Source organism: Neodiprion fabricii, chromosome 5 (genome assembly GCF_021155785.1).
Source record: "Neodiprion fabricii isolate iyNeoFabr1 chromosome 5, iyNeoFabr1.1, whole genome shotgun sequence".
Taxonomy (NCBI): domain Eukaryota; kingdom Metazoa; phylum Arthropoda; class Insecta; order Hymenoptera; family Diprionidae; genus Neodiprion; species Neodiprion fabricii.
In genome coordinates this window covers 8,532,371-8,544,546 of record NC_060243.1, presented here as the reverse complement: position 1 = coordinate 8,544,546, position 12,176 = coordinate 8,532,371, and the positions used below count along the sequence as shown (strand labels likewise).

At 37.2% G+C, this 12,176-nt stretch overlaps 2 protein-coding genes across 2 annotated transcripts; both read right to left on the bottom strand.

Moving 5' to 3' along the window:
- Positions 1 to 2,561: 2,561 nt before the first annotated feature.
- Positions 2,562 to 3,768, bottom strand: LOC124182828 (phospholipase A1 member A-like). The gene has a single exon (XM_046570576.1). The coding sequence runs from the start codon at positions 3,665 to 3,667 to the stop codon at positions 2,633 to 2,635; it is 1,035 nt and encodes a 344-aa protein (XP_046426532.1). The 5' UTR covers positions 3,668 to 3,768; the 3' UTR covers positions 2,562 to 2,632.
- A 1,254-nt stretch (positions 3,769 to 5,022) lies between these two features.
- On the bottom strand, positions 5,023 to 11,667 carry LOC124182615 (FACT complex subunit Ssrp1). Its single transcript, XM_046570110.1, has 14 exons — positions 11,348 to 11,667; positions 10,843 to 11,028; positions 10,461 to 10,676; positions 10,159 to 10,334; positions 9,950 to 10,085; positions 9,673 to 9,776; positions 9,111 to 9,239; positions 8,714 to 9,005; positions 8,381 to 8,533; positions 8,072 to 8,221; positions 7,792 to 7,983; positions 7,425 to 7,676; positions 7,230 to 7,343; positions 5,023 to 6,980 (listed from the first exon to the last, which is right to left on the bottom strand). Exons 1-14 carry the CDS (start codon positions 11,396 to 11,398, stop codon positions 6,858 to 6,860), a joined length of 2,274 nt encoding a protein of 757 aa, XP_046426066.1. The 5' UTR covers positions 11,399 to 11,667; the 3' UTR covers positions 5,023 to 6,857.
- Between the last annotated feature and the right edge of the window lie 509 nt (positions 11,668 to 12,176).

Genomic DNA, 12,176 nt, shown 5'->3' with positions numbered 1-12,176 from the left:
CAGTATTTGGATGCTTATTCGCGGTTTCATTAATCGTCATTTCTAATGGAAGATCTTGATACAAAAATCATATCTCTGGAGCCTTGAAAAACGCTCGAATCGATTCGCCATTCTCAATGTGCATATCGCGGTAATGTCATATAATTGTCAATTCGAAAATTGCGCAACTTTCAAAAACTTAGTTCATATCACGCTTACAAGTTATGATATCAACAATAGTATATTGTGTGACAAAGAACGAAAGTTGGCGATTGCAACGAGATTGAAGTTTGCGCCTGAGCAAAGCGAGGGCGGCAATCACACGAGTTGCGATCGTCAACTGTCAGCCCGAATCACACACGACAGTTTTTATAACGAGTTTACGAAAGGTGTTGGAGTTTTGCGTGGTAGTTTTGAGGCACGCGAGTGGTCGAGTTCTCCTCCCTAGAGACGAAAGTGAAGCTATTGTGGACTGCGCATGCGCGAATGTATCTTTACGACACAGAGATGAAATTGGCTACTTTCGTACCGCTAAACTGCTACGCAAAGCCCTACTTTTCATACAAGTGTGGTGAAAAAATATCAACGTTACATAAATCCCAGTTGGGTTAGACTAGGAAGTATTTTCTACTCTATAAAATATTGTACACGGTGAAGTTTTTAAAATATTTTACAATATATCCACTGTACCTACAAATAATTTTATTGTACTTAAATAAGTTTTAAACTTCACACAGAATGTGAAAGTCAATATACAGAATAGTGACATCTAAAATAATATTAGCTGTCTGCACGCTCGTTGTATCACATTAATAAATCGTTACTATATTCAATAACAAGTTAGAAAGGATAACTTCATCTACAATTTCCTTCATAAAATTATTCAGACACTTTTGGTACCACGTGATTACTGACCTATCACAACATGATTATATACCGCTTTTCTTGCACTGCGAATAAATCGAAAAGATACTGTAGTCATATGGATAACAATGAGGAGTAATCGCGGAGGCAAAAAAATTCTAAAATCGCCACGGCTCTAGTCTTGGAGACTAGAGTACAGGAGTCCAATCTTCGTACATTTGATCCGGCATCAAACATCCATACAATAGGGTTTGCGCTGGCTGACGCTGAATGGTGCTGATATCGCAAAGATCCGACGAGTGGTGGGGAGACTAGTCCCGAGAGGGATAAAAACACCGTGAAAAACACACACGAGAGCAAGAATGAGACACTTTTAATTTTTAAGTGATCTTTCTCCCAAACAACTCTATTAAATGAAAAAAATAATATTGAGGCTGTCTACGTGTAACAATTTCGCAGAGGTCACACTATCCGCTTTTTCTTTCATGAAGCCGTCTTCGCCAAAAATTTATAATAAGTTTGTGAGGTTATGTTGATCCTCAACCTCTACTTATTTTGTTAATAAAGATATTCAATTAAAAAGCATTATATTTTTGCTATCTTTGCTAAGTGATATGTGATAAATTTAATTTCCTACTTTAATATAATGACGATAATCAACACTTTTTCCACAATAATTAACATAGGCACGCGTGCTTAACGATATTCCCTTTCAGGTGAAGGGCAATTGGGTATTTGCATGATTTTTATATTTCTTAACTTTTGATGTTTTTCGATTCTATAAATTTTTTTAGAATTTTTGAAAAAAAAATATTTTGTTTTTGTTTATAAATATTTAAATAATTTAATAAATAAAAGTGGTCCTAAATCACATAAAAGTCACGTGACATAAAACGGAATGTGATTGGTTTGACGTCATTGTGCTGCTACTGGCGCGTTTATTTGAATCCACAAAGAGTAATGTACAATATTTTCTAGCGCTAAAAAAATTTTAAGTAAGTTTTTTAAACTTTAAGTTTGATACATTGTATAATTAATGTCAGACTTTGGTGAAAATAATTAAAATAGAAATCAATTTTTGTGTGGTGTTTTTTTTTTTTTAACTCACACGGATAATTGTGTGGAGGTTATGATCACGTCAATGTTATTATACTAAGAATGTTAAGCAAGCATTAGTTTGAGTATTTTTACAAGTTGGTACTATACACCAACAAAAATTGTTTTTTAATGACATATTAAATAATTTAATAACTTTAGTTTATAATAAACAGCACTATCAGACGTTCTTTTCATCAATCACAACACAGAGCAACAGCTGATTACACGTACGGCGTGCTTACAGGAGAACTTGGCGCTAAAAATTTCAAAAAAATTCAGCATTGTGACGTCACATACGCGAGATGGAGCTACTTATTCATTTAAATATTGCCTTTTTTTTATCTATTAAATTATTTAAATACTTTTAAACAAAAACAAAATATTTTTTTTTCAAAAATTCTAAAAAAATTTATAGAATCAAAAAACATCAAAAGTTAAGAAATATAAAAATCATGCAAATACCCAATTTCATATCGGTCACTGTCGATGTTTCCATACATATACCTATATAATCAATTCTCACCAACTTCACGTCGAAACTTTACGATGACAACGCTGCTTTTGATGAAATCTAAAACTATTAAACGACAAATTTTCGAGAACGATTTTTTCGTATGCTCTTCAATAGAAATCGGACTCCTGTACCCTAGTCTCCATGGCTCTAGTCTTCGAAAACAAAATTATACTCGAATTACAGGTGACAGCATCTCTCGTCGCCTCTGTCGTTATCACTCTTTGGACAATAAGGGAAATCGTCGGTCGACACGCAATAGGTTCCCCTGGTCTTGTCGGGCATGTTATGTCCGATAACCAGCGAATTCTTACCCCTAGGTCCGATTCTACGGAGCGGTGGACACCGTGCAGAGCAAGGTTCGGTGTACAATTCACTGCGTCCGTCGAGGCTGTCAGCCATGAAGCACAGCGACCAATTATGGCTGCAGAGCTCCGGCCTTCCGGCGCTCGAGCAAGACGGTTGTGCTTTGCCACCGTTTGCGCACATGTCGACGTGACCTACCGGCAATGAATCGCCGTAGTAACCGGTATTGGTGCGTACCGCGCAGACAAATTTAGCGTCCGTTATATCAAGCCTGTTCAATCGGCTTGGAGATATTAACGGTCTCGCAGGGTCGAGACCGAAGATACGTTCCCATCGAAAGGGCAGATAATTCGCTATCACGCCGCAAAGATGCGCCCCCAAAGAGTGACCGACGCAACTTGTCCTCGGCACCGACATTCCTAGGTCACGAAGGTTCGTCAAGACCTTGGCGAGGCAGCTGCCGACGAAACGAATGTTCGCAACTGCTGCCGGGTAACAGGGTGACTTCACCATCGCACCCCAATCGACGGCGAAGACGTTGTAGCTTCCGTTCCGGACGTAGGCATCTCTCAGAACTGCCGTGGGCATGACACCGTCACCTCCGTTGAATCCGTGGATCAGGAATACATTGTCCAGGCCTGGATCGAAATTGACGTTGTTAAGCCAATCGCGAGACTCTTCGGAACCTTGTTGCAGCTCTATTCTCTCCTTTCCGAGTTTGTGCAGATAAACATGGATGTCGGGGTCCGGACAACGGTGCTCGTATTCTCTCCTCCAGACGCAGTCTTCCGGCCGATATTGTGCGGCCAAGCCGTTCTGGAACGCCTCCTGAATCGGACCGCGTGCCGCGAAAATTTGATCCCAGCCAAAACTTACGAGGCACGCAACGACGATGGAAAAACCTCGCATCGCGAATTATACTCTATCGCTGATATGTGGATGTGCGATACCGGTAAAATCCACCGAACGACTGATTTTCGGAACAACCTGCTCGAACTATTTTATTCGGCTCGAGAGGCGGGCCAACGTCCTACCCGAAATGTTGCCTTATATCGCGATGTCCCCTTCCTGTCTTACCGTTCGTTGAACAGGCGTAATCCAACATCTCGTCTCTTCTCCGAAACGAGGTCTTGTCAGTTTGATTAAAACGAACTGTCCAACCTGTATTCGGCTAGTACGTTACGCCCATACCTCGCACACCTACCGACTTAATTATAGGTACATATGTGTAGAACTGCCTCCGAGGACCTCGAGTTTATTCCATTTTGAGTGCCGTTACACGTTGCAGATTGTTTCCGGCTTGTCAATTTGTTTACATGATCGAGAAGCGAGAGATAAATTTGCGACCTACATTTTTTAAATGAACGGGTCGCGGAAGTTTGGCGACTTCGTCACGTGCTAGTCTCAAGTCAATTATACATTCCGAATGCCAACTCATCAAGTTTTAGATTCTTTTAAATTCACCATGTATCCATCATTATTGCAACTTTTAATCGCATTTTCTCACCCGTTACTTAATTATAGCAAATCATATAATGTCGTTAATCGGAAATTGACGATCACGCGACGTTGAATGAAATCACCTAAAATTTGGCTTCAAGTATGTAGTTTTCGATGTAAGCATTTCTTCTGGGAAACGATTTTTTTCAGTGCCGACGGTCCAAATGAACAAACGGTCACATTAACGTTACGGCCCTTCGCCGAAAATAAAATACCTAGGAGAAAACTTATCCGTAATCAAGATCAATCATATCATTTTACGAAAGGCCAAGGTTCTCACCAAAAAACGACCCACTGAAGTGACCCACTGAATGTTCGTGCATAAATTTTAACTGATATACCTGCTGGTTCAACGAAATGATCTTCAAGTAATCTAAATGAATGTTTGTCGGAGAGACTAGGCAATTTTATTCAATTTTTACCTATATTCATGAAATTCTTCTTAACTGTAAATTCTGTAGAGTGTGTATAAAAGTAATAAGAAAATTTTGCCAGAAAGGTGAAGAGATGGTAACTGTAATAGTGGAGAACATTACTGAATTCTGTTGTCATGTTCAAAAAGAAAATGAATGTAAAGAAATATCGAATTAATTTTTCGAAAGAATACAGAGGTCATCAGAAACCCTTAGAAATCGGCAGAACACCGTTTAAATGTCTCTACCGCTTTTTCTGTTTTACTGTGCAGAGTCGGAATTCACTAACTTTTGCAGACATTTTATTTCAAAGTTTATGGACGGATAAATTTGCAGAGAAGATATTCAATATTTCATTTAACGGTAGAATTTTATTCTTCGACCGAAATACTACACACCATATAAGTGGGGTATATTTTGACTTCTAAAAGTAAAAGAAACGCATATTAAAAAAAAAGAAAAACCTTGGAATCAGTCGGTCCACAATGATGAAATGGCAAAACTAATAGTACGTATACCAAAGATAAGAATCTGTGTAGACCTGGTTTCATTTATCTGACCTTATGAGGATGAAGACCATGGAGACAAAACACTGAAATGAAATAACTGTTTTAAACCGATTATTTACAGATAATCGTAAACATGATATTTCACACATGTTCGGAATAACTGATTTATCTGTTTGTTCATTCTAATTTTCGTACCAAAGGAAACATTAACGCTTTAACGCTATATTGGCACATCGTATTCAAGCCTATTCATGAATTCGTTTCCTACTCGATCTCACATGCACTCTTGTGATCTTACATTTTTCTGTTTAAGAAAAGATAAAGATATAGTAGTAAATGCGTCTCAATGCGGTGACCCAAATTATACCGTATCATTTAGGAGCTTGTGGTTTGAAATGGTTTGTTGGCTTGTTTCGATGTCACGTATTAAACAAATAGGCATTTACTAAAAGAGAAAAACGATTTCGAAATTTTTAAGTGGAGCCAACCAGAGATGAACAGCGGTAATACTTCTTTCCTTAAGATTTTTTGTCACGGTTTATTGACTGTACCCAGAGTGTAGAATCTCAAAATCAGCCCAATGCTGAGTTCCGCAAATGATGTTATCTCACGGCTGCCCCAGTGATTGTCACAAGCTTTCCTCCAATGGTCGCAATTAATTGAAATGATAAACTCGGTTGGCGGACGATTTTTTCATTCTAAACTTCCTTGGCTGTATTCCATTACATCCACTAATAATAATAATTCAACTTTACCATAAAGGTTGCAGGCAAGATTGATTGATGTTTCATTACTATTCATATTAAGTTAATAGTAGGTAAAAAAAAGTTGGTACAGCAATGTTTAAATTACATAATTGTAGCATATAAGCACAAAATTTTTCTTAAGTTAGTAGTCATGAGTAATCCTAGTTTATACATGTAATATGTGGTATACCGTATATTTCCTGATATACTATGGCATGAAAACAACTTTTTTTTGCTCGCAACGCCTGAATTAGCTGCCATTAAGTTCCGTTCATCTGAAAGCGTTTGCAATATTTCGATCGAACATTGTCAAATGCCTATAAAATGAAACAAAGGTTACGTATAACGCGTTATACAGTCAGGCACATAGGTTCGTAAATGGGTCATTGCAATTGCTGAAGGCCCAAAATCATGAAAAACATTATGATAGCCAGCCTATATCATATCAGTGAGAACAATAAATTATTAAAGTAGAGCAATTTAATTTAAAGCATTACGCAAAACACTTATAACAATACCGCACTAGAATTACTTTATGGTCTAGTGGTGTTGAAAGTCATTCAAACAGACCCAATTTCGTGTCTCTTCATCGACGTAAATGTGTATTAATAAAGAAAAATTTGGAATTCCCTTGAACCAAATAAATAATATTGTACCAGTCATAATAATGAAAAAGTACTTATTTATTTTCGACATTTTAACGCCCTAGTAACACAATGTAGTATAATGCTGTTGCAAAGGTAACATAACAGCTACGCAACTTTGGCTGCAGCTAATTACAATAATGTTTTACGGATGAGTATTCCCGTTTCAACACTTAAGTGACACGGACGATCTTCTGCAGGGTAGGATTACAAAACTTCATACAATTTGTTATGGAACAGGTACACGGTCTAGAACATTAGTATACTTTATAGTTTGGAATCGATCACTACTCCGATTCTGCGTCACTTGTTGCAGGGGTACTTTCTTCGGGTTCATCGAACTCTTCATCGCTACCTTCAGCGTCTGATAAATCTTTCTTCCCCTTTTTCGTCTTTTTCCCATCGGTTTCCTGAAATTGAAAAGAATGATCAATGCAATAATATTCTCAATGTATTTCGATTTAGTTTTCAATTTGTAAGACACTTTTTTATCTAACATTTTCTGTATTTCCAATTTGTCGGACTTCAGTATTTATAAAAATTCGCACTTTTATAAACTGTTCAAAAATGTCCAACAAGTTTCAACTTTTCGACCAGCCTCAATACACAAATAAATTTTTGAGTAGCGTAAAATTATAAATAAAAAAAATTGTTCTTACAGCAGGTCTTTTATTTCCTCTCTTTTTCGTTTTCTTCGCCGAATCACTTTCATCCTCAGAGACTTTCTTTTTTTCATCTTCACTTTCATCGGATTTCTTTTTCTTTGATGAACCCTGAAAAAGCATCAGTTTGCTAAACATATGCACATTACCCGACAGTAATTCAATATTTAGCAAAACAAATGATCAGTTTACCTTTTTATCTTCAGAATCATCACCGCTACCGCTACTGCTTTCCTCGTCACTGATATATTCTTTGCTCTTGAAAGCGCCACCTGTCATAAGTTTACTAGGAGAGACTTCTTTCTTACTTTCTTTCTTTTGCTTGTCTGATTTTTCTTTACCACTTTCTTTAGCCTTCGTGCCCGCGGCACCGCCGCTGGCCTCATAATCTTTCATAGCTACTGCATAATCTTCCTTAGCCTTAGCTGCTTTTTGTTCCCATTCCTGTGTAAAACAAAACCGATGATACGAAATGCGTCACATTTGGATAGTGGTGATTATTACTCTTAACTGATTCTTGCAATAACCGAATATTATAAACTCATAAGTCGGTACTTACAGATTTATCTTTTAGTTCTCGCCACATTTCACCACCTTTCTTTGCGATTTCAGTCACAGCAATTCCAGGATTTTTCGCTTTGATCTCCTCTCGAGTATTATTCAACCATAACATGAAAGCAGTGGACGGTCGCTTGGGCTTATTCTCATCTTTCTCCTTCTTTGGTTTACGTGATTTACGTGGCTTTTCAGACTGTTAATAAAATCATAAGACAAAGGCATAATTTTATCACCTGAAATGAAGCTATAAGTTAACAAAACAAATCTATTTTATTACTCACAACAGTCTTAGCAGACTTGTGCTTCTTTTCTTTCTTTTCTTTCTTTTCTTTTTTCTCTTTTTTTCCACTTCCACCTGAAGCATCTGAATCTGCATCACTGTCAGATGCACTCACGTTGCTATCATATTCCTCAGCAACGTCACTTTCATCCTAGTCAATTCAAAAATACCGAAATTAAAAAAAAAAATTACCAGTAGATATGAAGGAATAAAGAAGTAGCTATGTACAGTAATGTGTTAGAGATGCGAGAATTATTGAAGGAGTGACTAATGAATAGAAAGTAAACTTTGATTGATTAAGACGAGTCACCTGGTTAGGATTGAAATCTTCATCGGTTGACTCCTCAGACTCTTGATTATCATCACTTCTTTCTTCTACCTCTGCTTTGATTCTTGCCAAATAAGCATCAGGCTCATCCTCTTGATCGCTGTTGCCAAAGTCGTCGTTGTACTTCGGTTTGTCCTGTAATCCAAGAAAAACGATCTTAGGTTAGTCATAACCGATTCAGAAATATCTCCAACGTAATTTATACAATTTTTGTGGTACAATCAATGTTCAATATTTCGTGTTCAGGAGTAGTAAATACTGATTTGCAGACATCATGTTACGGGAATATTTTATTGTCAGCCATAAATTACTCACAGTTTTGCCCCTGTTCTTCACTCGCAGTTTCTTGGATGTGATAAAGTCAAAGAGTTTGGCATATTCCTCTTTTTCAATGTTGCTAAAGGTGTGAGTAACGCCACTCGTTAATTCAATTTCAAAATCAAATGATCTCGTTGATCCACCGCCACGTGCGAAATTGACCGAAGCAATTTCTTCGAAACGTATGTGAATTGGTGGTTTATGAACGTATATGAAACCTCTTTCCAATGGATACAAGTAACCAGCTGCAGCTTTGAACGAACAACCAACTGCAGGAGTTCCTGAGTGCCTAATTGCAGAAAGAAACGCCATAAGTAAATTATGCAACTAGAACGCTGAAGCTATTTTCACTAATCACCCAATAAGTTCGAAGTTTTTGCAAACAGTTTCTCACCCAACAAAGCCACCAGGTCCGGTAAGTTTTCTGACACTTATAGCTTTCATTACTTTGCCAAGAACCTCATAAGTTGGACCAGATAACTCTTTAGTTAATTTGTCGTGATATTTTTGTTCCAACTCTTTCCTGTAAGAAACAATAAAAGTTACTTGATCTATAATAGAGATTTTATTCATTAGTGAATTATTTGAAATATTTATATGTATATTATGAGACTGTTTATATAGAAAACAAATGATCCAATTCAAATGCTTTTGACATAATTATTACTGCAGCTTGCATTCTGACAGATTCAATCTAAGAAAATAAGAAGTCTTTGGTTTCTGTACAGCAGACTAACGAGTTCGAACGTTATGGTAACAAATCATTGAAAAAAATAACTGTGCCGCAGCTTTAGAATGACTTTCAACGAATTTCACTCGAAAAATACCAGTAAACTTTGTTTTATTGCGGTCTACAGCATTTCATACAACTCTAAAGTTGTGAAACACCGATTTTCGCGACAAATTTATTGTTACATTAACGTTAAGAACTTCAACTTCACCCATACTATACGTACTCTGTGAATGGCAATTCAATAGACGTTTCATCTTCTTGACTGAACAACAGTACCAAATAATGATAACGTGTCTGCCCCTGTTTGATGGGCGGATCTAAACTGACCTGTAGGAAAAAATTCATATACATGTTAAAATTTAATCCAATCTAATGCTTCAGAGTTAGAAAATTAACTTTTTTTTAGGCGACTAAATTAGTTTCATTATCTTCACAAGTAAGCAAATAGTATTTTGCAAATTATATAATCGTGGCAAACAAATCAACTTATTAAAACTTACAACAAAAAACATTTGCCTACTGTCTTTATGAGGCAGTAAGAACAATCTGAGCACAGTAGACATAGGGATCTTGTAGTCGAATGTTTTACCGTGAAGTTGAAAGAAAGACTGGAATATCTTGATGTCGTAACGACCACTGCAAACAAGTAGTAAATTTAATTGGAAAGCTGTTACAAATGGTCGAATCCTTGGATGGTTGGAGAGCTTACCGAGGCGTAAGGCAATGAATTTCTCTGAAGATAGCGATCGCATCTCCACTGACACTGATGACCGACGCTTTGCTCATCACTTGCTGATGGAATCCTTCGACAGGATCTTGTTCGGCACTGTCACTTATAGGAATATGGAACCTCATTTCCATTAGACTTACCGGCGCATCATCGTTCTAGGAAACGTAAGAAAGTACACATTTCTTATCAAAAAACAAGATTGTCAAGGACATCATTAATATAACTCAGTATTATAAAATACACAAATAAATGAGTTTCAAGTATATAATCTTAGGCTGTACCTGATGAAACTCTAGAGTAACTTCGTTTTTTCCTGTATTACATTGTGAAACGTAATACAAAGGAATTTCAAACGCAGTGTGATGTCCAACATCAAAGCTTAGCACTGAACCATTGAATTTTGCAGTTCCCCAGTTCCAACCCTTCAAACTGAGTTCCTTTTCCAACATATCCTTTTGATAGTTTGAAGTAAAAAATTTGGCTATTTTTTCTTGGTCCTGAATATAAAAATTCACACATTAATCTAGGACGTATTCAATCACTGTTAAGAAAATCGCATTAACTCGTTTCAAAATTTTATGACTTTAGTTTTAAGTAAAATTAATGTTGAAAGAGCTTCTTTACAAATTTTTGGGTCATTAACAATTAAACAAGCAATCTCACCCCATCTTTGAAGCCTCGAAATCTATGTAACGTTCCATTTTTTAGGAATATTCGAAGGCCCCAGGTTCCAACAAATTTCTGGTAATTGACCATTTCCATATCAGAACCAGAAATTTGCTCAACCTTTCCTGTTTTCTGATTTTTGAATATCAAATGTTGGTCAGTCAACTTCAACTTTCCTGGAGTCTGTGAACGAACAAGACAATGAAATCATTACCTGCATGTGTGTATTATAATCATTGATAAAGAGAAATTTTCCTGGCAGATAAACTATAAACTAAAAAAAGGTTAAATTAGATAAAAATATGATCCGAGGAGTACTTAATTTGGACGTAGATTATAAATTGATAAAAGACGCAGGTTTTTCGTAAATTCTTAAGTTATTTCCAAAAACTAATCAGTTCTAGATTCACAGAGGTGTTCTAACATCTTTGCTAATTGCCTGGGTATAATCAAGACAATTATTCGTAGAGTGTTTACATAAAATTCTTTTAAGGTTACGTACCATGACGCCTTTCACCTCGGCGGTAATATCAGAGTACTCGAGGAAATCCATCCTTACACGTTTTAATTTACGTATCTAAATTCTGGTAAAATACACACGTTATAAGGTCAAATACAAACTCTCATCAGGGTTGAAACACTAATTGACATAATTTTACAGCGCACAATTCACTAGTATTAACAAAGGCACAACGCAATTGACGGCAACAACGGCACGCCGTTCTTCAAACGTCGAGACTTTCTAAATCCAAACTCAGCTACTGCCGCTTCTGCCACTGGTTGCTGTCGTTTCCTGCAAGAAATACACGGAAACTACACAGGAATCCTGGAACTACAGAACACGGAGACTACACAAGAAGCACGACTCAAATGGGTGAATTGACAAAACTTGTCACAGTAGTCGTTCACATTAGGTTTATTTTTCGTACCACTAGCGTCGCTAGTGTTCCATATGTATTGTACCTAGGACCACGGTCTTACATAAAGGTCTGGCAACTCCGGTGGTGGGGTTTTTTTGTACTCTTATTGAAGCACCGATCGCTTCGCCTAGTGACCACAAGTGTCGCTGCGATAGAGGGATGCAGGCTGTGTGAGAGAGACGGAAACATGTTTGATTGCAGCAACACTCGTGATCACTAGGCGAAACGATCGGTGCTTCAATAAGAGGACACCCTCACCACTGAAATTTTGACCGAGTTGTCAGACCTGTATGTAAGACCGTGCCTAGGACTATATCTGTCCTTTGGTTTGGGCTTCAGCGGCCTCGTTATACCGCGCAGTCAGTCGTCTATCTCTTTTATAAGCCTATGGTCAATGCCACAGACATCGGC

What these genes read in the sequence shown, in the direction of transcription:
- LOC124182615 (XM_046570110.1), bottom strand. Translation starts at nt 11,398, where the DNA reads ATGGATTTCCTCGAGTACTCTGATATTACCGCCGAGGTGAAAGGCGTC. An exon ending in GTAGGCAAATGTTTTTTGTT is followed by an intron (nt 9,777 to 9,949) that starts GTAAGTTTTAAT and finishes TTTTTCCTACAG; the next exon opens with GTCAGTTTAGATCCGCCCAT. An exon ending in GGACCTGGTGGCTTTGTTGG is followed by an intron (nt 9,006 to 9,110) that starts GTGAGAAACTGT and finishes TTCTGCAATTAG; the next exon opens with GCACTCAGGAACTCCTGCAG.
- LOC124182828 (XM_046570576.1), bottom strand. Translation starts at nt 3,667, where the DNA reads ATGCGAGGTTTTTCCATCGTCGTTGCGTGCCTCGTAAGTTTTGGCTGG.